Consider the following 25,816-nt stretch of genomic DNA (forward strand, 5'->3'; position numbering starts at 1 on the left):
AGGCATAAAAAAAAAAAAAAAAGACGGCACAGAAGGTGGTATGTGAGATTTTTTAAATGTGTTGTGTCATTACTTTGGGGAATATGCGACGCTTGAATATAAAAGCACCACAAATGCATTTGCATGCTGGCATCTTGCTTCACCACATTGAACCATTCATCAAACATCGAAGCGTGCACATCGATCCTGGAAGATCCTAAAAGCGGTTGGAGTAGCAAGAATTTCAGGCTAAAATTCAGGGTTTGAATGTGGAGAGTTATGACGATATTCCAGAAGAAGATGACATGACTGTATTTGGATAAATGTATATTGTTGTACATGAATAAATATAAGATATCCCCTGAAAATAAGCCCTAGTGCATCTTTTGGAGCAAAAATTAATATAAGACTCTGTCTTATTTTCGGAGAAACACGGTATGTCTGTGTCTTTTATGCAAACTCATTTGAGCATCCATCTACTCCAAGATCCTAGGTGGACTCACCCCATGTCTAGCTGCGTTTGTCGAGGGTTTCCAAAGAGTTCAAATGCAGCTAACAGGCAGGCATTCCAGCACTAGTATTATTACTTGTTGTACATTAAAAACTCCACAGTGGAAGTGTCTTCCTTTTAAAGATTTAGTGAAATTCAAAGTAAAGACTTCACATAAAAAATAAGGGAAAAAGGTTAATAATATGTTCAATAAAGCCGGAGAAAGGGAAACCTGTGGTATTCTGCTTGAAGATTAAGTATCTAGGTTACATTTCTTAAGGTTTCTAATGTGTTATCTCATTCACCCCATCAACATACATAGCTTAACATTGGTTGAAAAAAGGAGGTCTCAATTTTTACTGTGAAGAGAAGACTTTCTTCCAGTCTGCAGTAGTCCACAGCCGGTATTTCAAGGCCCTATTTTGTCCTTTAAGGAATGGCTTTCTTCCTGCCACTCTCCTTGTCAAACCTGCAGCACAAAGTCTCCTCTTCACAGCAGAAACTGAGACCTGCTATTTTGACCATCGTTAAACTGTGCTTGAAGCTGTTACACAAACTGGTAACCCTCAGAAACTTGTCTTCTGATGGGGTTGTGACTCTTGGTCTGCCAGATCTCTTGTTATCAGAGTTTCTTCCAGTTTCCAATTGCCTTTGGATTGTGTAGGACACCAATGTACTCACTGACACTTTGATTTTTTTGCAATTTCTCTAAATGAAAGGCCTACACTTATAAGGGCAAAAACGCTCTGTCTCATTTCATTTGTTAATTGCCATTTTCTGGCCATTAACTCTGGAATATTATCCAAATAGTACTGCAGAGGGTGTAGTAACATAGTCTGTTCCAACTCTGATTTAAGGCAGACAGACGGGTTTTTAAGTAATCAACAGAAGTTGGGACACCTGTGCAAATTGTTTGCTTCAACTTGCAAGGCTTAATTTACCTTAATTGCTGCAGAACATCTGTAAACCTAATTGTAACCTGTTTTTTCCTGAAGAAGGCCTGTTTGTAATATTCTGATATTTCCATTTTTTCAGTTTTTGCTAACCTAAACTTTAAATTTAATCCTCTGCCAGTTTACTGCTTACCTTTTCAACATTTTAAGTCATTTATTGCATTTAAGCTGATTAAAGGTGAAAAGACTAAGGTGTTCTAAAACTTATGACCAGTAGTATATGTATATTTGTTCCTAGGCATCACTCACTATTAGATTACATCTACAATCACCCTTGGATTACAATTTCATTCTGGATTTACACGCATGTCCTGTGCCTGCTTATTCGTGAGATTTTGTTTTTGTTAGTAAACATCTTCATCCGGGGAGCACTCCCAACTTCTACATATCGTCACACAACACCTGGAACATGGTAGGACAAAACTTTCATACCATTTAGGAAACTACTCACTTGGCATCTCAAGTCATTCTCTCCATCATCCGCACCTATTGTACTGAACTGTGTTTTGGATTGTGTCGTAAGTGTTGATTGTTATCACCTAGTGCTTAGTGTTTCATTAGGTTTCCTTCATGTAGTGTTTGTAAATTATTATCAACTGGGGATGGTTTTTACGTACATGTTATTTGTTTAATAGTGTTTTTTATCTTTTAAATATTTGCTTTATATATACATATTATCCTTATTATATCTTTATTATTGATTGAGTCATTGAGCCTCTTTATTAGTGTCTGTGTGTGAGTATATGCAGGCTGCGTCATGGCATGGTGTGTCCCTGGAGTCCTCAGAGTAAAACAAATAAATCACCATATTTGATCGGTGTGAATCTTAACATCCTTGCGACCGCTACAAACATTTCCTCTTCCAGTCCATTCCCATTTCTCAATCAGTCTTTCTTTGTGGAAGACATAGAACATACTGTAAAATATTAACAAATTGTCATTTAATGTGATAATAGTATATGCTCCCAATACCTCCAGTGTTTATTTTTTGAATATGTCACAGTAATAGCTTCAGCAGAGTTGTTTATTTGATTGATTTAGTATGCCACCACACAGTGTGAAGTTGTTTTTTAGCCTTATGTGTGAAGTTATGAGCCTGTTTCAATTTAAGTTCATTTAAATCTAGTCCATGGAATCTCCAGAAAAGCAGGTAAATCTTTGATAGTGAGTGCAAGGTTTTATAGGAAATTACCATGCTGCCATAAATTACTCAGCAGACTTTCATAGTTGCTGCATAGAGGTTCAGGATATGATCCCAAATGTGGGTAACAGAGTCTTCTTATGTACTATTCTCAGTCCCCTGTTATCATTTGTGGTAGACAAATTATATGGGGAGTCATGTGCACCCACCCGAGTGAGGATCACCATCCTAGCTATGTATGTGAAGAGAGGGTGCTGCTGCTGTCTTGTCATTTTTTTCTTCCAGTCCTGAGAAACCACCCAATGAGGACAACTGACTCCGCCCCTTCTGGTCCCAGGGCTTCAAAATGACGCACACCCAGAAAGGAGGTATCACTTATCAGGGAGATGACTTGAAGGAAGGAGCTCTGAATCTGATGACCCAACAGCAAAGCTGATTTAATAAGAAGCCCACCCGTTTTATGTGGCTATTACTTTTGTTGCTTTTTTTATGCCACCAAGTGTTATTTATATTTAATACTGCAAGTAAATGGGTAGGGCCATGTTGGCACCCCAACCATTCTCAAGTTGTTGCAATCTTCTCTCACTCGAATGACCACAAGGATTTGGCTGGCCCTTTTAAAAACGATGGTTTTAGAGTTTGGAAATACAGGAGCAGCTGTGGCTGTGTGAGAAAGCTCTAGGCATATGGTCTCAGGTCTTGTACACAACATCTACCGAAAGACCCAGGATTACCTGGAAACAGGTCATGACTAGGATTTAAAGATGCCTTCCAACCATATGACCATTGAATTTAGAGTTATGAGGTGAGTCAGAACAAGGGTTCAACCACTGGAACTACAGGAAGGAACAACAGAGCCTCAGAGATAAAGCATAGAAGGTAAGAAGGGGGAATGTCTTAGTGGTATTTGTAGGTGTACAAATGTACAAGACAAAGTGGGTTTGTAAGTCCTGTGTAAACTGGCCCTGTGGGATGATCAAGATATCTGTTGCTGCTTGTTTCTTTGATAATATACAGTATTACTCCTCATGTTCTTCCAATCTTGTGTTCATTATTTTACTTAATAAAACATCCTTTTGTGTAATTGCAGCCTCTTTAGCATCTATTCTAAGTTTTGGGAGAGCTTGTGACTGGCCACTGTATTTCACAATGCATATTATCACAAATTAAATTTTATGTTTTTACACATTTAAAACTCCAACTACAGAAACACTGAGTAAAATAAGAATTGTTTAACCGACTAAAGAAAATGTATAGAGTATATGCAAAATAAAGTACAAAGTACGTAATGAGTTACTGAACAATTAAATAAGTCATTAATGTCTAAGGTCTTGTAATACTTCTAATTCAACATTTCAACAGCCCCTCTTATAAAATTTAATAAAAGTGAGCATTATAAAATTGTTAATTTTATAATCCTGGCCTAAGAATCCTCACTCAGAAATGAGTGGCTCTGCACGTTCATATACTTAATGAAATTCTGATCATCAGTATCACCACAAGAACAGCAAATTAAAAATTATAATGATATCCTAATATTGCTGAGATGATAATCTCAGGTTTGTCTTCTGTTTTTCATTAATTATTCATTTCTTTTTAAGCTCCAAGTGCAGTGACACATTAATATGTGCTGAGAAAGTGCAAGGAGGACGATATCTAAATGAATATATGGATATTCTCTTGGTGGCAATGAAAGAAAACAATCGAGTCACTTTCAGTGTTTAACTACATTAAAATTCAGCCTTTGTTTTGCAGAAATGCAAGCCAGTTTTTTTTTTTTTTTTTATATGAAGAAATGCCAGTCTGAAAGTTAGCAGCAAATTTGTCATAAAAAGCAAACGGCTGGCACTGTGAAAAATAACAATACTCGCAATAACAAATTTATTCCAGGCAAAAGTGAAAATAATTCATTTCTGACCATAAACTTCAAGCCTTCCAACCTGTAAGAACCATATTTTGATTTATATCAATATTAAAAAAATGCAGTTGTTTCACGGCATTGCTGGAATTCTATTTGCTTGAATATTTTAAAAGCCATTAGGCAGTAGCAATGAGGATGACGTATGCAAAATCACTTCTCAATTTAACTTAAAAATATCTGATATACTGCATAAAGTATTTAATATCGTCATGCTAGAGAAAAATCCAGAGGAGAGCGACTTGGTTGATTCAGGGACTGAGAAGTGTGAGATCGAAGGAGTTGAACGTTTTCAGTTTAAGCAAGCTGGGATTAAGAGGAGACATGATTGAAGTGTTTAAAATTAAGAAAGAAATTAGTACAGTGGGTGCAAGTTGATACTTTAAAATTAAAAATTCTTGAACATAAACACAAAGAAATGGTTGGCAACTTCTTAGGGGCAGATTTTCCACAAATGTTATATTTTCATCATCTAAATAACCACAGAAACACAAAATAAATAGTAGTGTGTTGAAGACTTCAGGAACCTTCAGATCTCACCTTGTTGTTATTTTGAGGAATAGGATCTATTATTCTAAGTGAATAATAATAATAATAATAATAATAATAATACAGAATAGGATGGACAGACTTGTTGGGATGGATGGCCTGTTCTTATTTAAATTGTTCTAATGTTTAAATAAAGTTTCCTAGGATTATTATAACATCACGATTGAAGACTGGTGGCACAGTGGTTACAAGCCTGAGGTGGGTTGGCACCCTGCCCGGGATTGGTTCCTGCCTTGTGCCCTGTGTTGGCTGGGATTGGCTCCAGCAGACCCCCGTGACCCTGTGTTCGGATTCAGCGGGTTTGAAAATGGATGGATGGATGGTTACAAGCTCAAAAAGACAATGCTGCTTTTTGTTTTTTGTAAAGTTTACATATTTTCCTTGTGTCCGTGCAATTTTCTTCTCAAGGTACTCCAGTTTTAATCCCAAATCCCAGAGTTTGAGCAGATGCTGGAGTATGTCCAGCAAAGATTGCCAAGACCTACCTTGTGTCAAATTCCTAAGACATAGCCCTCAAATCACTATGACCCTAAATTCGAAGGATAGATGGATGGATAATTTATGGCACGACAAAATCTTAAGTCTGCCACCTGAATATCGCACATGTTTGTCATTTTATTACAGTACTAGCCATGCTACCTGTTGAAGACAGGTAGTAGAATAATTTAAAAATATTTGCTATCTCTTGCCCTACGTGCTCTTTCAAGGGGAAGAATGCAGGGTCAACACACACACATCGGGACTAATTTGTCATCACCACCTAAACTGCATGTCTTTAGACTGTGAGAGGAAACTCATGTGGACACAGGGAAAACATGTACATTCACACAGAAAGTACATGGGATGTAAATCTGTTCTCTTTGTTGTGAGGTATAAGCACTACCACTGTTCAACTGTGCCAACCATAATATAATATCCCACAATCCAAATAAATATAGGTTAGGTAAATTGACTATTCTAAATATGCGGTCGGGGTGTGTGTGTGTGTGTTCACCCTGAGATGGACTGGCACAATGCCCAAGGTGTGTTCCTGCCTTGCACCCTATGCTAACTAGGATAGGCTCCAGCAGCACCCTGTTCAGGACTAAGTGGGTTAGACAATGACTGATTACTATAATATAATATAATATAATATAATATAATATAATATAATATAATATAATATAATATAATATGGCGGCACGGTGGCGCAGTGGGTAGCACTGCTGCCTCGCAGTTGGGAGACCTGGGGACCTGGGTTCGCTTCCCGGGTCCTCCCTGTGTGGAGTTTGCATGTTCTCCCCGTGTCTGCGTGGGTTTTCTCTGGGCGCTCCGGTTTCCTCCCACAGTCCAAAGACATGCAGGTTAGGTGGATTGGCGATTCTAAATTGGCCCTAGTGTGTGCTTGGTGTATGGGTGTGTTTGTGTGTGTCCTGCGGTGGGTTGGCACCCTGCCCAGGATTGGTTCCTGCCTTGTGCCCTGTGTTGGCTGGGATTGGCTCCAGCAGACCCCCGTGACCCTGTGTTCGGATTCAGTGGGTTGGAAAATGGATGGATGGATAATATAATATAATATAATATAATATAATATAATATAATATAATATAATATAATATAATACATGGAATAAGCTACTAGGTAGTGTGGTAGACAGTTGGACTTTAGGGACTTTCAAAACAAGACTTCATGTTATTTTAGAAGAATTACATCGGTAGGACTAGCGAGCTTTGTTGGGCTGTTCTCGTCTAGGTTGTTCTGATGTTCTAACATAAATTTAATAACAACAGATGAGGTGTATATGACTATCAAAGACACTCAACCCCTGCTCCTTTATGGTTCCACATTTGAATAATGGATCTTACTCACACATATTACCTCTTCATTTTCTGCCAGCATAAAATGGGACACCACAAGATGACAAGACAAGGTAATGAAAGCAAAATGAAGTCCAAATGGACCAGTGTCAAATCCTAAAATCAGAAGCATGAAACCTAAAGTTCTTAAGTCCAATTTTTAGAAAATCAAAGCATTATGATTTTTTTTTTTGTGAACTATCCAGAAACATGGACATGGAGGAATAGGCATTGCCGTTATATATTCTTGGTGTTGTGATGTCATGTACCACACTTTGGGGGGTTACATGGTGGTAAAAGGAGCACCACTGCAGAAAACAAACAAATTAACACTTGCAGTTGGAAAATGAAAACACAACTGCAGCAAAACAATATTAAAAATTACTAACATTGTTAAAATAATGTAAAATCTGAAAAACACATATTAAAATGATACATTTGATCAAGATAATTAAAGCCCATTTCCAACCACACCCCATGAAATTTAATTTCCTAGCTCAGAGTATCTCACAATTGACTGCACATATTTTCAAAACTCAGATACTGAAAGACTAAACCTTCTGTACGTGGAACAGGAGTGGCAGCTCAGATTAAGCCCACAGTATTAAAAAGAATAAAGTTTGTTATCAGACTGTTGAAGGAAAGTGCTCAGAAAAACATGGAATTACTTATAGTGGAGGATTAAGACACATTAAAATCTCAAACCAGCTGCCAAAGATTACAGCCTTCAATATCAAACCACTAGAGGAATCCATTATGTTTTTATTGAGTGCTTATCCTTCAAGTTGCTATTAATGTATAGCTGAGCAGGTCTGGCTGGCAGGAGAGGTGCATTAGGAAAACTGTGAAGAATAAATATGGGTAAGAGTGCTGACCCTGAACGTCAAAGGCATTGCTGGGAAATGACATGAAATGTAATAGTATTTGAGATCTAATCAAAAAAGTTTGTATAAAGCTTTGCATCTCACTTCTTGTCATCCGAAATCTAATTAGATCAGGCGTACAAATGAGTACCATATGCACGATGGCCATTTAGAAGCGTAGTGTTCATACTTCACTGAATGTCTATGGAATCACTCTTTAGGGAATTAGGATTACAAGCATAAAATTCAGAGGGCCGAGCTAAAACCGATGAAACTGGTAATGAGAAATATTTTTTAAATGATGACTTTGGTCTCATGGTCTCTATGAAACAATGCATAATTTCTAATTTCTTTATTCTCGACTAAACTAAATATGAGGAAACTAGTCCATTACAAAGCACCAAAATGCCAGCACCCAAACCAATTCATATTGGAATAATTAAAACTCATCTACCATATTCCATTTAATCACAGCACAGTTATAATCCAAAATTCTTTATTTAATAAAACGTATTACAGTTTTAACTTATACTGCTAGCAATACAGTGCTTCTAAAAAGTATTCACCCTTTGGAAGTTTTCTCATTGTATTCTTATACAACAATGAATTACAATGGATTTAATTTAACTTTCTTTGACACTAATCAACAGACAGGAGGAGGAGGTTGGGAGCATGCACTGATACAAGTGTTGTTGCACCCAACACACGACATACAGACTATTTAACGGTAAAGTGAAAACAGACCTCTGCAAAATGGCCTAAATTAATTACAAATATAAATAATATATTGCATAAGTATTAATATAACACACCTAAATTATCACAGGTGCAGCCAGTTTAGTTCAGTTAGATCACCTGTCTGGGGTTTTAGTGGACTGTAGAATAAATGCACCTTATCTGGAAAGGTGGGTCAGTATGGTCACCTAACCTACACAATGAAGACAAAAGAACACCACATGCATTTTCATGATCAGGTGACTGAAAAGCCAAGGGATGGAGACAAGAAAAATATCAATGTTACTGAATATCCAATTAAATTATTCATTAAGAAAAGAAAAGAGTATGGTACAGCTGCAAATCTCCTTAGAGCAGACCATCCACCAAGAAGAAGGCTAGTGAGGGAGGCCATTAAGAGACCTCTAAGAACTCTGAAGGAGTTACAAGCTACAGTATGGAGATACTTGTCAGACAATAACTGTTGCCCGGGGTGCTTCACCAGTCCAGCTTTTTGGAAAAGTGGCAAAGAAAAAATCACTTAAAAAAGCACATGAAATCTCAGATAGTTTGCCAGAAGGAGCATGAAAGAATTTGGAGTTAGCTGGAAGAAGGCTCTATGGTCTGCTAAGATCAACATTGACCTTTTTGGCCATTAGACTAAACAGCATGATTGAACACTGCAAAATTTCAAAAACACACCATAAAGTTTGATGGTGGCAGCATCATGCTGTGGATATGCTAATGTGCAGCAAGTCCTGGAAGATATGTAAGGGTAAAATGAAATCAGCAAAATTCCAGGAAATTTGGGAGGACAATCTGATGCAGTTGGCTTTGGAGAAGATTTGTTTTTCAGCAAGAAAACTCCCCAAAGATACATAGGAATGGTTGACAAACAACAAAGTTACTGTCCTGGAATGGCCGAGTTGAAGTTCTGAACTTATTCTAATTGAGAATTTGTGGCTGAACATGAAAAAGGCTGTTCACTCCCAATCAACATGTAACCTGAATTTGAACAGTTTGTGAGAATTGGGAAGTATGGCTGTTTGCAGATGTGCAAGTATGATGGAGAAAGACCTGTGCACACAGACTCAAGGCTGTCATGGCTGACAAAGGTGCATCTACTAAATACTGACTTGAAGGGATGAATACTTATGTCATTAATTATTTTGATTTTTATATTTGTAATAAATTTAGATCACTCTGCAGAGATCTGTTTTCATGTTAAATAGAAAAAATATTTGTCTATTGATCTGTGAAAAAAGCCAATAGTGGTTCAATAGTGTACAGTAATAAAATGGTAAGTTTTCAAGGAGGTGAATAATTTTAAAGGCACTGTATTTCTGTATACTTACTTTATAATGTGCCTCTCTTAATCATCTGTATTTTAATTCAATGCACATTTTATTTGCTAGAAAATTTTTTATATCAGTACACCTTAATGTTTATTTTGTATTCCATTTTGCATTATCTATCTATCTATCTATCTATCTATCTATCTATCTATCTATCTATCTATCTATCTATCTATCTATCTATCTATCTATCTATCTATCTATCTATCTATCTATCTATCTATCTATCTATCTATCTAATCTATTGTGACAGATAGAGGGCACTGTCATACTCTTGAACCCTCTGACTTGACTCCAGACACCAGGTAAAAGTCCAATAATTATATTTATTTGGACAATACAGTGCACAAAGCACCCTCCTCTCCACAATACTCATATAATACACAAATAATCAATCAATACAATCCTCCACACTCCCAGACGTGTTGCCACCCTTCCACCCAGCTCAGCTCCACGTCTGGGATTTCCCATAGTCCTTTTATAGTCCTTGACCCAGAAGTGTTTCGCCCTCTCTGTCCATGTGACTAGGAACACTTCCGGGTCGTATAAAAACTCTTCTTCTTCACCCCGGAAGTATGTCATTCTTCCTGTCGCTATGACTACGACTACCAGGCACATAATAGTCTCTGGACCTTCCTGCAGCGTCCCCTGGAGGTTCCCACGGTATCCAGCAGTGCTGTGATGAAAAAATCCACTGTCCATGATGCCCTGCTGGAACTCGGGGCACCTCTATGTTGCATGAAGGGCTCCACCTGGTGGCCTGGGGGTACTGGGCGGGATAAAAGGCCGGCCATGTCCCACACTATCTATCTATCTATCTATCTATCTATCTATCTATCTATCTATCTATCTATCTATCTATCTATCTATCTATCTATCTATCTATCTATCTATCTATCTATCTATCTATCCCTGATATAGAGCTGCTCCCGCTCATCTTTCTAAATTCAGGATGTCATTATAATCCTGTGAGGTAGGAAAATATTAGTGTTTAATGCAACAATCTTTATATAATACATTTTATGGAACACACCATTAATGGATACTTCATGCATTTCATAGCTTTAAGTTTGGGTGCTTAGCCGTTGTCATTTAATTAAATACATTTACACAGGGGCGGCACAGTGGCGCAGTGGTAGCGCTGCTGCCTCACAGTAAGGAGACCTGAGTTCGCCTCCCGGGTCCTCTCTGCGTGGAGTTTGTATGTTCTCCCCGTGTCTGCATGGGTTTCCTCCGGGTGCTCCAAAGACATGCAGGTTAGGTGCATTGGCGATCTGAAATTGTCCTTGGTGTGTGTGCTTGGTGTTTGTGTGTGTGTGCCCTGCGGTGGGCTGGCGCCCTGCCTGGGATTTGTTCCTGCCTTGCACCCTGTGTTGGCTGGGATTGGCTCCAGCAGACCCCCGTGACCCTGTGTTAGGATATAGCAGGTTGGATAATGACTGACTGACTGACATTTACACAGTATATCAGGTATTATTTAAAATAAATCCATTCTTGATTCATTCAGGATTCTGGAATTGCTTTGTATTGTGAACTAAAACCTTTCTGACAAGTCACTCTGTTCAAACTTGCATTTGCCCGATCATCTCAACCTTCAGGTAAAAGCATTCTTACCTAATGTAAAGTTTCATTTTCTCTGCTTTATTATTTGAACTATTCTGACGCTTAGTAACAAGAGCCACCACACAAGAAAATTTCCAAAATTAAGACCAGGTCTGAAAACAATGATCTTTCTTCAGTTTTGGATTCTCGTCATACATTGATAATATAAAGGTTGGTGTCTTCTGGAAGAGGTGTTGGTGAGGCCAGCCGTTGACGTTTATCCTGTGGCCAGAATGTGGGTCACAATGCCCCAGTGCAGTGATGGAGATACTATGGTGTAAAAATGATGCCATACTTCAGATGAGATGTAAAACCAAACTGCTGACTCTCTGTGGTCATAAAATATCCCTGGGCATCCTTCATAAAAAGTAGGATGTATCCCAATGACCAGGCTAAATTGCCCACCACAGCCTAGTCATTCTGGCCCTCTAATGACCCCCATCTCTAATTGGCTATCTCACTCTCACTACTACACCACCCAACAGCTAATGTGTTGTGAGTGTACTGGTGCAAAAATGGCTGCTGCTGCATGATCCAGGTGGATGCTACATATTAGTAGTGGTTGAAGTGGCTCCCCAACTCATGATGAAAACTGCTTTGAGTAGTGAGAGTAAAGTAAAGTAATGAGTAAAGCGCTATATATAAATATAAACAGTTATTATAATTATTATTATTATTGCTGTCTCTTGAACTGAATTGTTTTAAAGAATGTCATGTTTACCTCAATGGCAAAATATTAGTGCATAGAAGCATAACAGGATCAAATCTAGGGCATGTAAGCCAATTAGCAGCGCTTGTCTGACCTTGGCACACCTTAGCTTCTTGGCTTCTACTTTTGTGACACAGATGCAAACATTTTCAGCATCCCAATCTGTCTTTAGACACTATCCCTTGGGAATGCATTCATTTAGTTGTTATCTTGCTAACACCTCCATTACCAATCCGGCAGCCAGAAATCTATTTGAAAAAGAAAAATTATCGTTTGCAAAAATATTGCTCCTCTTGATGTGCCTGATTGATGGTACTAAAGTTGACTTCCCCTTAATTTTCTTGGTCTTGCGAAGTTAAAGACAAGACTGACAGCATATAATAAATTGTTTGTTAGATATATTGGAGACCAGAAGGGATAAAACACTCCACTTAAAAGCCTGAAAGGCACATATGTACTCCATCTATAATGATTACTAAAAAGATATTGAGTCATAAGGAAGATATGATAATTTGCAAGATGTGCAGTAAAATGGCAAAAAAGCAGAAAAATGCAATGCTTCAGAGTTACAAGTACTTACAGCATAAATTATGATAAGACTTTAGCTTCTCAATCATGCATGGTGTCTATCCTATCTATCTATCTATCTATCTATCTATCTATCTATCTATCTATCTATCTATCTATCTATCTATCTATCTATCTATCTATCTATCTATCTATCTATCTATCTATCTATCTATCTATCTATCTATCTATCTATCTATCTATCTATCTCTTCTCGAAGAAGGGCCAATCGAATCTGTAGATGTGGGAAGCTTAGCACATTAAAAGACAAGAGTCCTTGCGGTCATAGCAGTGGAAATAGGCTGCCAGCACCAGGGGGTGGTATGCCTCCTAATCAAAGTTTTATTTGTTCCAATCCTATACATTACAGAAATAGTTTTATTATATAACAATCAAACATAAGTTTCAGTAAAATATTACAGGATTTAAAAAGTCCGTTCAATCAGAAATGCACTAAATCCCACAGAAATACGTATGATTTGCAATCATGAGCCACTAGTAAAACCCTACGCTCATCCAGAACACAGTTAATTAGTAATAAAAAAGAGGTTCACAGTGTTATACAACCTCTTATATATTAAAACAAAGAGAGTTTATCAGAGACAGGCGGGAACTCAATAGACTTATTTTAGAACAACATTAATGAATTTTTACCCAGACTTTAAAGGAATTATGCACAGTTATACACAAGAATCATTATTTATTTTTAAATAATATAAAATATAATTTTCCCATTGAATTATGTAGGGTTCTAGCGTTTTCATCTAATTAAACAGAATTAGTCGACACACTAACAGTATAGTATAGGACAGGGGTAGGCAACGTCGGTCCTGGAGTGCCACAGTATGTGCAGGTTTTTGTTCCAACCCAGTTCCTTAACGAGAACTCAATTATTGCTGATGAAGCATATTTTGCTTAAGTGACATTTTAATGCTTCATTTTAGTGGTCTCGCTTGTTAAGGTTCTCCAACCTTAATTGCTTATTTCAATCTTAAACTGCTGCATTCAGTGTTTTAATTGCTCCTTATTAGCAATAAGATGTAAAACAGGGGTAGGCAATGTCGGTCCTGGTGAGCCGCAGTGGCTACAGGGTTTCATTCCAACCCAATTGCTTAATTAGAAACCAATCATTGCCAATCTCAGACCTTATTTAATTTTATGGCTTGTTAGTCTGTGCAATGTAAGGCTTTTATATCATAGATTTTTTTTCCTTTCCAAGGATATCATCCAAATGATTTGAAGCCTAAAACAGATCATTTTCAGTCTGTCACATTTTTCTATTAAGTGTTTTATTAAATCAAACCGTGCATGATGAACACACACAGATGTAATTGGAAAAAAGCTAGCTGGAGAACTGCTGGCTGCTTTGTCTTTTACATCTTATTGCTAATAAGGAGCAATTAAAACACTGAATGCAGCAGTTTAAGATTGAAATAAGCAATTAAGGTTGGAGAACCTTAACAAGCGAGACCACTAAAATGAAGCATTAAAATGTCACTTAAGCAATATGTGCTTCATCAGCAATAATTGAGTTCTCGTTAAGGAACTGGGTTGGAACAAAAACCTGCACATACTGTGGCACTCCAGGACCGACGTTGCCTACCCCTGGTATAGGAAATAAGGCTCAGTTTATCACCAGATAGTCTAAGATTACCTGAAATAAGTTCCAAGGCTGCTGTTAAAGTAGTTGCAGTGATGATAAATTCTACATTTTATGATAGATATTCAAAAAATATTTTGCAAAAAGGGCTTTAATTTTGGACAGTCCCAAAACATATGCCCATGCAAGGCTGGAGCTACCTGGCATCCTTCACAATGAGATTTTAATCCCTGGTATAGTTTAGAGTAAAATTTTGAGTTAAGTTGTAATATTTCTTGCACAAAATAAAGGCGAGTGAAGACTAACACATTATCAAATCCCCCTTGTTGCCTGAGGTATTGATGGAGTGGTCTATTTCCTAGGAGTGCCTAAGTTGGTCTAGATGTGAGCACAGTAACAATATTTGATAAGGTCTGGAAATGGGGAACAAATGTCTTTGAGCCTAAATTAAGAAAATAAAAATTAGAAAAATAAGTGTAGTGAAGGAATTCCATGCGGAGCTGATCAAAAGGTAAACATATATTATCAGTCTAAAGATCTCTAAAGATAGTTGTCTTAAGGAGAATAGTTGTACATTCCCTCAGAGTACTACTGGTCAGTACTTCCCATGCTTGATAGGGCTGACTGATGCAATGTCGGTTAGTTGTATGAAAAAAGTGTATATTAGATGGAACTCCTGTGTTAAACGGACTCAGGGTGTTAGTTTATTGAATGGTCCATCAGAAAATAAAGATGCTACTCCTTTATCAATCTATTAATGCCGGGAATGTACTGTAACAAAAGCAAAAGCTAAAGTTCTGAAGATTAAGTGACCATGAAAAGAGATGTTAATTAGAGATCAGGCAGGATATAGACAAGGAACAGTTAAATGTTAGAAATAACGAGATGACGTCAAAAATATTGATTGTCAAAACCATCATTTGTGTACAAAATTTTACATCCTAAAAATACAAACCTAAAAGTTTTTTTCTAGTTTTCTTGCATAATTGTCCCAAAACTAGTATAAACAAGCTACCATAAGACAATGATGTCGCATGTCATGATGCACACAATCTCGTGTTTAGTGTTAGAAGCAGATTGAGTCAGTGCCAAAGTCATTGTGAGTTACTGTATATGACCAGGAGATTAAAATGGCTATAGAGTGGGAGAGGTAAGCTCAGAATTGTGGACAGGCAGAGGCCAAAGCCAATAAAGCTAATGAGATCAGCAAGCTAAGCAGTTTTTGGGCAAAGAAAGAATATAGTCAAAAAATCAGAGCCAAAATCAAGAATCAAGCTAACCAAAAATGAATCTCTAACCAAAGAAAAACTAAGCTCACACAGAAAAGATTTGTCTTGAAAATCTCAAAATTCAGATAACTAGAGGTCTGTGTCTCTATCAGTTAAATGCTTGTGGTGATGATGTCACAAATCACAAGGTCAGGACCATGTGACCCAAACACATCTGCTTAAATCACTAAAAAGATGGCCACTGAAATGAAAATGATCACACCAAAAAGGTGGCAGTTTCACCAAAAAGGTGAAAGATTCACATTGCCGTCACAACCATAAGAATAAGTAAATGCAATAAAACCCAAATATTTACTCAAAATATGTATAGTATTACTATAGAACCTAACTAGCAACAAGTGTCTCAGGAACCAAGACAGCTGCACCCATGAAAATCAAGCACAAAGTGGTGGCACCAGTGGCCAAAGACACAATCAAAATAGTGCTTAAAAAGACGTCATGAAAAGAATGTTAAAAATACAGAAAATAGGGGACAAAATAAAAAAAATATATATCATTTATTAATTGTCAAAATGCAGATTTATGGCAATTAGTAGTATGAAAGGAATGCATTTTTTAAACATACTCCTAAATATAACTGATTAGGACCCATTCATTTGTAATATGTAAATCCATGCATGATTTATTATTTGATTCAACATAACTGAATTCTTAGTTTATGGCTGTATGTCTGTGGTTGCCGGCTGTATGCTTTCTGAGGCTTATTATTTAATTCTGTCCTGCCAAAGAGTGAAAGTGGTGTTTCATCCTGGCAGTGGGATCTGGTGACTCAGAAGCATAAGGTTGAAGGGTTGAAAGCTTGCCATCTGTATGGCCTTGAGCAAGCATCTGAGTTCAAATTATGTAAGTATGTACATGTAGAAAATTCAGTCACCCGCTGCATTTAAAGAGATTTCAAATGGCGGAATGGAAAATTGGAATTGATTACTAATTCTAAATTTGATTAGAACTAAAAACCTACTGTCCAAAGGCCTTTACTTGGAAAATAATGTTGGCAATTAACACTCTTCTCAACTGGAGGTGGTGCACACACAAGAGACATTATTTCCAATGTTTATTTTAAATAAGTTACTCACACATAAAACAACAAGCTTCAACTAACCAGATAAGCTATTTCCTTTCACATTCATGTAACAATGTAATAAAATGACTAAAAGGCATTTTAGAAAAGCAGGTTAGGTATTTATGAGTATGTGGAATGTAAAGTATATCTGCAGGTAAAGTAAGAGACATCTTTTGATTGATCCATCAGTTTGTACTAATAATTTCACAATGGCGTCTAAACCCCACTTTTGACTCTCTTGTTGATGCACTTTGTTCTTGTCCCCTTTGTTGCCTATCTGTGCTGCAGATCTTTGATGGAAGGGGCAATTGAAATAAAAAAGAGAGATAAAATGAAGTGCATTATTCTAACATTGTACCCTGTGCTTAATAAATACCTTCTGCCAAGCTCTCTCCCTTTTTTCTACTTTCTCCTCCCATCATGTGACTGTGTTGTGATTAATGCTGGCCAGCTAGGGGAGGAAAAAGCAGATAAAGGTAAGGGTCACCGACAGAGCCTTGGAGCTGGAAACTTGTTCTCTGCAGCACTATGTATAATGAAGGATCCAGACCTGAAGATACTACCATTCTAACAATGGGCATTGTATGACACTCAAATGACAACAGCTTAGAATCATTGAGGACTTCTTCATTTTTCCGCTGCTCTGGTTAGGGGTCGCCACAACGGATCATCTGTTTCCATATATTCCTGTTTCCTGCATCTTGCTCTGACACACCCACCCTCATGTCCTCTCTCACCACATCCATAAACCTCATCTTAGGCCTTCCTCTTTTCCTCTTACTTGAAAGTTCTGTCCTTATCATCCTTCTCCCAATTTACCCAGCATCTCTACTCTGCGCATGTCCAAACCAACACAATCTTACCTCTTTGGTTTTGTCTCCAAACTGTCAGACCTGAGCTGACCCTCTAATCTACTCGTTTCTAATGCTATCCATCCTCGTCACACCCAGTGCAAATCTTAACATCTTTAACTCTACCACCTCCAGCTCTGTCTCATGCTTTCTGGTCAGTGCCACTGTCTCCAACCCATATGACATAGCTGGTCTCACTACCGTCCTGTAGACCTTCCCTTTCACTCTTGCTGGTACCCGTCTGTCACAAATAACTTCTGACACTCTTCTCCACCCATTCCACCCTTCCTACACTCTCTTTTTCACCTCTCTTCCACAATCCCCATTACTCTGTACTGTTGATCCCAAGTATTTAAACTCATTCACCTTCGCCAACTCTACTCCCTGCATCCTCACCATTCCACTGACCTCCCTCTCATTTACACACATGTATTCTGTCTTGTTTTCTACTGACCTTCATTCCTCTCCTCTCTAGAGCATATGTCTAACTCTCCAAGGTCTCCTCAACCTGATCCCTACTTTCGCTACAGATCACAAGTCATCAGCAAACATCATAGACTCCTGTCTAATCTAGAAGAATTACTTATAATCTATAAGAATCACATATAGATGTCTCAGCATGAGGACTATGGTAAAAATATTGGAGTTAATGAAAGAAACCCACATGAGTATAGGAAGGACCAGAAATCTTAACGTAGAATGCACCCAGTCAAATTGGGTTCTCATTGCTGTCTGTTGTTAGTGTTATCCAGTTTACATGCTTTTCTTGTTACTCTATAAAACTAGGAGGACAAACTTCCCTTTACCACTTGAGGAGTAAGAAGAAACCAAAAAAATCAGAAGTATTGCGAATGCCCAAGAACGCCACTTTATCCTGTTCTTCTCTCTTCCTCCCTACACAACACCTATGCTCAAGGCCACATCATCTGGCACACACTTGAGCATAATCATGTGTTCCTTGAGTTTCACAGAACTTTCATCCTTCCACTTCAGTTCTGCAGGTAGCCTGCTTTTGCATAAAACAGCAAGTCGCATTTCCTCTGCAGGATTTCTTCTTAGTGCTCAGCCAAAAATAAGATACGGTGCAATTGCATAGCCTACTTGCTACAGTATTATTATTGACAAATATCAACAAATAAAAATAAAGAAAAAAAATAAGTTGGGTATTTCCTTTTTTATGTCTCCAAATTTCATTCAAAGCAGTCAGACCATTTTATAGATTTTGGGATTTTTAGTTTGTCTATTGTAGGGGTTGTTTTACTTTTTACAAATATTGATATATCAGAATGTCTTTTCTTAGCAGATACCTACTACCCTAGATGTACAGTCCTGCCAAATTACTGCTTTCTAACTAAATGGGAAATAATGTTTTTATTGATGACTGAGTGAGTAAGTTAGTCAACTTTGCATGTTGTATATATTGTAACAGATGGCACACACTGCCGGGTAAGGATCCCTGTTCCATCATGGCTGGGGGACCAGCTGAAGCCTGCTATCTGTTACAATGTATTTCATGACTCACTCACTCACTCACTCACTCACTCACTCACTCACTCACTCACTCACTCACTCACTCACTCACTCACTCACTCACTCACAAAAACACTATTCCCTGAACAGGGACCCATTGCTGTCCAAAAAGCCAGTGCATTGAAAGACTTAGGGAAGACAACCGCTTTGGAGTATTTTCTCCCTCATCATGTTAGATGGAGGCATCAGTGGCCTTAGATACCCAGCTGGATACTCACAGGGCATGCTGGGATTTGGAGTCCCAGAGTGCAGCCCTTTTGGGTTCCAGGGGGTGCTGCAGGGATTTATAAGTACTCCTGGGTTCAAAATAAAAGGAGCCAATGCACCCATCCTGGCAAGTTGAAGGTGGGAATGGAGATCAGACAAAGCTTGCCTAGGAGTAGTGACACTGACAGAGAGACTGAGAGAAGGAGGAAGAGTTGTTGGTGTTGTTGTGTAACAAATATAAAAGTAGCCTTTTCGGTGTGTTTGTGTTTTATAAATTTTTATCTGAAACTGGGACATGTGTCATTGTGGTGGTGTCTGGGGTTTGGGGGGCTGCAATGCCTTCTACAGGTCACAACATATAGAGATACTGAATCAAAATGTTCCCTACATTGTTCCTGATATATGACAGTACTAAAGTGGGATGCAAGCTGGGAAAGTTAATGATGGAGGTCCACTGCTAACAAGGATCCCTAGCCTTGTAATCTAGAGGTAGAAAAAAATTCTTGTTAAGTATTTTGGATTGAGTGACTAATTATTTGAAATGAACTCTTGTACCTATGGTCTGCTGTCTGCTGTGTACCTCATCCTTTAACTGACTATAGATTTGCCTGCAATGGGTCTTTTTAAATATTTGCTTGCTGTGACTGTTTAGAATATGCTTGATTTATTAGTGTACCTCATTTCACTATACTTTCCCTCATGGAAATTACACTGTATGAAAAGTGAGGTTATTGCTTATACAGCACCTGTTTAAGCAATGTAGTTATCCAAATTTTATTAGTAAGATCTCAGAAACATATCTTAACACTTTTTTGCCTATTGGTGCTCTATTCAACACAAGTCAGGAGTGATAGTGGATGGTGTAGGTGGAGTGTACTTTGAAAAACAGAGTATATATAATAATAATAGGGGAACACAGCAGTTCCTCTTCTGAAATACTGCTGATGGCATTGTATCATATGTAACAATGTCATACTGAGTCCTCTGTCATTCCTCACTAATAAAACTACCCTCCATATACAAAGGTACCATGCTGAGTGTAAATTAAAGATTATTAATGTCACATGAACTAGCCTCTTCTGATATGCAAACCTGCAGAAATTGATCATTGGATAACTAAACAAAAGAGTCGGGAGGCTTCGACATCTTACAGGTTCACACTGAGCCCTATCTCTGCTACCAGAAGCTTTTTTATAATAAGCAATGGGTTTAACAAGGATGCAGGTCAAACTGTTTAATGCAGAGATTTCAATTTTACCAAGGATTCAATTTCACTGTCATCTCCATCTTGGTCAAACTGATCATGTTGCTAATACATGGCTCAAGATACACAGTGAAAGTAAATAATTTATTACTAAGATTAATACACTTAGATTACTGGATTGGAAGCCTTAATAATACGTATGATGGAGGTTATGAAGAAATGTCATTAAATTAATAAAAGCTGTTGGCTGCCTAATACACTGTTCTTTGTTGTTTTAAACATTTAAAAAATTAAAACTGTGTAGAGATGTGATGTAATGAGCCTCAATTTTGTTGTCTGTTGGCCCTGCATTGAAATTATAGACACATCTGTTCATGTTGCAATTAATAAGCTTGTCAGGAACACATTTAGATAACATTGAAAATAAATGAGGAATGATTACAAAATTATTGTTGGACAATCTGCAGCTAAAACAGAGCTCTAATTCGTTTCTGATCGTTTTTGCTATCTAACAGTTCCACTCTGCTAAAAATCTGAATCTCAGACAATGTTCTGTCAGGAGAGGGCACATAGGGGACAGTTTAAGGGCACTGGAGATAGGAATTCTCCACTGCTCCAGGGGTTTACATGAAAGATTCATGGCTTGTACACCTCTGACATCACTTTCGGCATGCGTCCACCTGGAACTGCCTCTTCCTGATGGAAACAGTCTTAACCAGAAAAACTGCCATCTTTGGTAGTCCTATGCAGACTTCCGTCTGAAAAGATATAAATTAATACTTTAGCCGCATTTTACTTCATATAAGACTTCAGTTACGTAGGGTTTGCCTACAGGTGTCCCAAAACTTCTCAGTCTTTGTTTTGCCATTTTGCCATTGCCATTTTTTTTCAATTTTTTTGCAAGAGGTGCCACTTTTTTCAGCAATTTTCATAGGCACTATCAGATTGTTGATGGTAGCATCAGTCATTAGCCATGTAGAGCAACATTGACTCAATGTTTAATGTTATAATTTATAAAGTTGAACAAGCTAATGGCCAAATTTTGAAGAAAGAAGTCAAAAACTTTCAATAGCTAGATGCTAAAGCTACTTGAAGAAAAAAAATATAATTTAGTTTGTTTAGATTTCAAAAAATTATTTTTGGATAATATTTTGGGTTTGGTAAAACATTATAGACTCATGTCTGTAAGCTGACGCAGTATTTTCATTGACGAAGCAATGCACAGAAGCAATTAAAAAGGCAAATACAATGTTAGATCCATCCATGCATCCATTATCCAACCCACTGTATCCTAACTACAGGGTCACGGGGGTCTGCTGGAGCCAAACCCAGCCAACACAGGGTGCAAGGCAAGAAACAAACCCCGGGCAGGGCGCCACCCCACCACAGACAATGTTAGATTATTTCATAAAAACTGTTGATTTTTAGTCAAGCGATTTTGTGCTCAAACTCTATAATGAACTAGTAAAACTGCATCTGGAGTACTGTGTGCAGTCCTGGTCATCGTGGTAAAAGAAAGGCATAGCAGCACTTGAGGCTGTGCAGAGGAGAGCAACCAAGTGCATCCTTGGATTTAAGGACATGTCCTCTTGTGACAGACTCAGAGAATTAAACCTGTTAAGTCTCAAGCAGAGGAGACTGCATGGGGACCTCATCGAGGTATTTAAAACAGTCAAAGTAATAAAGTAGATCCAGCAACATTCTTTCAGCTTAAGGGTGAATCACGTACTCAAAGATATCAGTGGAAATCAAGAGGAAGTGCATTTAAGACTGAAGCCAGGAAGCCCTTCTTTATGCAAAGACTTGTGGGACTCTGGAGCAAACAATATGGAGCTGAAGCAGAAACCGTGACCACCTTTTAGAAGAATCTGGATGAAATATTGGGACAGCTTAAGATTTAGCTAAACAAACAAGCTTGATGGACTGAATTGTCTCATCTCGTTTGTAAGATTTTTTATGTTTCTTATGTATCAGACGTCTAATTTAACAACTATCCTTGTGCCTTATTCTAAAAACAATTAGCTTTCTCTCTGCCACCCTAAATATGCTAATGTCCATTCTAAACCAAAATAACATAATAATTGTGATGAGGATGGACTTTTGAACTTTGAACTATTATTTGGTGTATCTGTTTTCATATTGTATTTTACAGGCGTTCTTCTACTGATATAAAAATAAATAAATAACAAATTCATTACATTTATATAGCGCTTTTCTCAGTACTCAAAGCGCTAACCACACAGGGAGGAACCGGGAATCGAACCCACAATCTTCCACAGTCTCCTTACTGCAAAGCAGCAGCACTACCACTGCACCACCTGTGAGGACTGATATAGTATGTGCCAGAGAAAACTTTTACATAATATAAAATTGTTGGTTTTCTTTACTAAATAACAGGTCAGAAACAGCTAAAAGATGAACTTGGGGTTGCTTGTACAGACATATTACCCACAGGCTGGGGTTTGCAAAAATGAAAGATATATGTCTCCCTAGCTCTAAGCCACAGGTAGAACATTCATTAATAGAAGGTTAGAGAACACAGGTTTTGCCTATCCAGGATTGGTTGAAAGGCACAAGGCCTGAAAATAATGGGGGAGATGGCTGCTAAATTATGATGCCTCATTGGTCCAAGGAGTACAGTAAGGAAATACAAGACAGGCATACATAAGGCCCTCCAGCTGCTCTAGGTCTCACTCTCTCACTCTCATTCAATCAGTTCAATCCAGAGAATATCCCCCAAAACACACAGATCAAAGACCAATAAGTTCAGAAGTACAACGCAAGCTTAAAAGGGCCACCTAAGCCTTTAGGCATATTGTGTGTTTTCTAGCAAAAGAAGCTGCTATTTATCCAGGTTGTAATGTTGTGAGTTGCAGCAATCCTTTAGGCATATTAAGAACCTTAGCTTAGAGAATTCTAATTCTTTATTGTTTAAATAAAAGTTTGAACTTCTGTGCTTGCCCTGAACTTATTCTACTAAACCATGTGCTTGTTATCATAAGCGAATGGAGCATGAATTTTGACAATAGGTGCAGTCAACCTTTGTTTGTCCTGATGGTAACTGAAAGTGGAGCTGTACGCTGCAGTTGCACCGCCATGACAGGCTGGTAAATGTGACTAGAGGGGAACAAGGGACAAAGTTTTGGGATACTCAGTCCTACATAGAAAGTGCTATGGTGAGGACAGGGTCATCATTGGACCCGTCCATGACAAAACAATAGTGAAAACTGTTACCTGAAATGAGAACATACTTTAATGAATTTGTATTCTAATTTAGGTGGTGTTGAGGAGTTTCCTAATCAATGATTTTGGGATTGTTTAACTTAAATAAAGGACTTACCGGTTTTTATTGCTTGATATCCAGTCTGAAATTAAGCTAATTGCCTGCTGGTGACAGTGCTTATGGCCAAAACTGCAAGCTAACATGATCACCTCTCGACGGAGTTCTCTGAGAACAAAAACAAATAATAAATAAATATCCTGAATAATGAAAGGCAAACATATTGACAGCTTTATAAAGGAAAATTGAAAGAAAAAACTGAAATGACAGTACTCAGTCTGATAAGCCACTTGAACAACAGAGCCATTTGAAAAGGCAGTGGGCCATCCAAGCATATGGTATATAGAAGCCACTTGTTTCAAGATGTAGTCCTGTGTAAAATAAAATAAGAAGACTGTAAGATACAAAAAATAAATTTGTTACTAAAATGAAGTTTTTTGAAAAACACAGGTTAATCTCTCACTCAGAGTTAAAATAATACCAGTCAAGTTTACATGTGTAACATTGAATGGCTGTAGATTCCAATCCTTACTTTACCGTGTTGCATTTCACATGGTCACCATACATAGTCGGAGGACTATTAGTATAAAACATTCATTTAACCATTAGCAAGCATACTTAATTAATCCAGTTCAAGGCAATGAAGTGCATAATCTAAAATATTTAATACTGCATATAGAATTTATTTATAAAGAAAAATATAATTTTAAAAAGCTACTGTTTTGAAATTTAAAAATGTGAAATACTATTTATGACATTTTGGCATCCTGTCTAGTGCTGCCCAACCTTCTTCTACGAATTTTTTATGCCACTTTTAAATTTGCTTATGATGAGGAGGCTGTATGTTGAACTGTTGGCGGAATTCACGTTGCACTTGAACAATGGACTCATACTTCGCAAACTGAAGCACGCAAAATGATTTCTCTTCAGGTGTTCTCGCCATTTTACAATAAACGAGAAACAGCGCTCGGGGTCATTCACTGGTACTTTTAGGTGGGCTATTAAACTTTGAACTTTCCTCTATCCAGTGATGTGCAGAATGTGTTTCTGTCTTATACAGTTTGTTTGAAATAAAGTTTTGAATTCTGCTCTTTCATTTTGAATAACCCTGTACAGGCTACATGGCATTTCACCAATTATATTGGAGAGAGGATTAAAAAGGGGAGCAACCCAAAAACTGTACATTGTTCTAAATCAGCTGAATTGATCTTAATGAATTTTTGTGTGTATGATAAAACAGAACCAACGTATTATCCAGAATACAAAGCATTTGAAAAAAATCATCAGGAATGATGGGTAGTGGAGCTACAAATGCATTGCTTCAAAACAGCAGAGTTAAACTTCATGAATTTTTGAATGCATATTACTGTTGATATAACCTAAAATATAAACTTGTCTGAGCCAGCCTTTCTGAATTTTCATTGAGAAAAGGAGTTGTAATTCATAAAACCAAAACTGCATTATCATGCCAAATGAGTTTTCCATATTATTTAGGTTTGGCCATACTTTCTCTTGGAGTGGATGTGGTATGATGGAATGAAATTCAAAAACTAAACAAAATGTTTAATTTATATTATTCATTATTCATCATCATTATTATTTATATTATATTATTCTTCATGCAAACTAAAATATAGGACTTGTGGTGGGCCAACAAAACAAAAACCACACATTACTCTAAAACCTCTGCATAGCTGTTTGTGAAATGTTGCATGTTCATTACAGTTAACCCAATTTAACATGTAGGCTTTATAGAGTTTCAAAAGTTTCATCATGAACTGGGGTTCAGTGGAGGGAACAACGCAAACACCAGTAGTTTTGCCCAGTGTACATGCTGTATCAATGATTCCATTATTTAGCAAGCCACTCAGTTTATTAATATTGGATTAAACATTTATTCTTGAAATCACAGCAAACCATTGATTACCAATCGTATAGAAAAAGAAAAAATTCTCAACAAATGAGAAAAAAAGATATCAACAGTTATCAGATTGGTAGTGTAAATGACACATTTGGCAGTAGCATTTCAGCCAGCAATGACAAAAGGGGCAACATTTAAAAACATAAATATTTGCTTTGTTACCTTAACTCATTATGCATCTATTCCTGTGTACTTCATC

General features: G+C 37.5%; 1 protein-coding gene across 1 annotated transcript in view; it reads right to left on the reverse strand.

The window, feature by feature from the left end:
- The window catches only part of LOC114664349 (thyrotropin-releasing hormone-degrading ectoenzyme-like), a 940,843-nt gene that overhangs the window by 108,409 nt on the left and 806,618 nt on the right, over positions 1–25,816 (reverse strand). The window contains 2 exon segments of the mRNA XM_028818439.2: positions 23,757–23,864; positions 23,970–24,067. Coding sequence (XP_028674272.2) covers positions 23,757–23,864; positions 23,970–24,067 — 206 coding nt within the window.

Source organism: Erpetoichthys calabaricus, chromosome 1 (assembly GCF_900747795.2).
Source record: "Erpetoichthys calabaricus chromosome 1, fErpCal1.3, whole genome shotgun sequence".
NCBI classification, from domain to species: domain Eukaryota; kingdom Metazoa; phylum Chordata; class Cladistia; order Polypteriformes; family Polypteridae; genus Erpetoichthys; species Erpetoichthys calabaricus.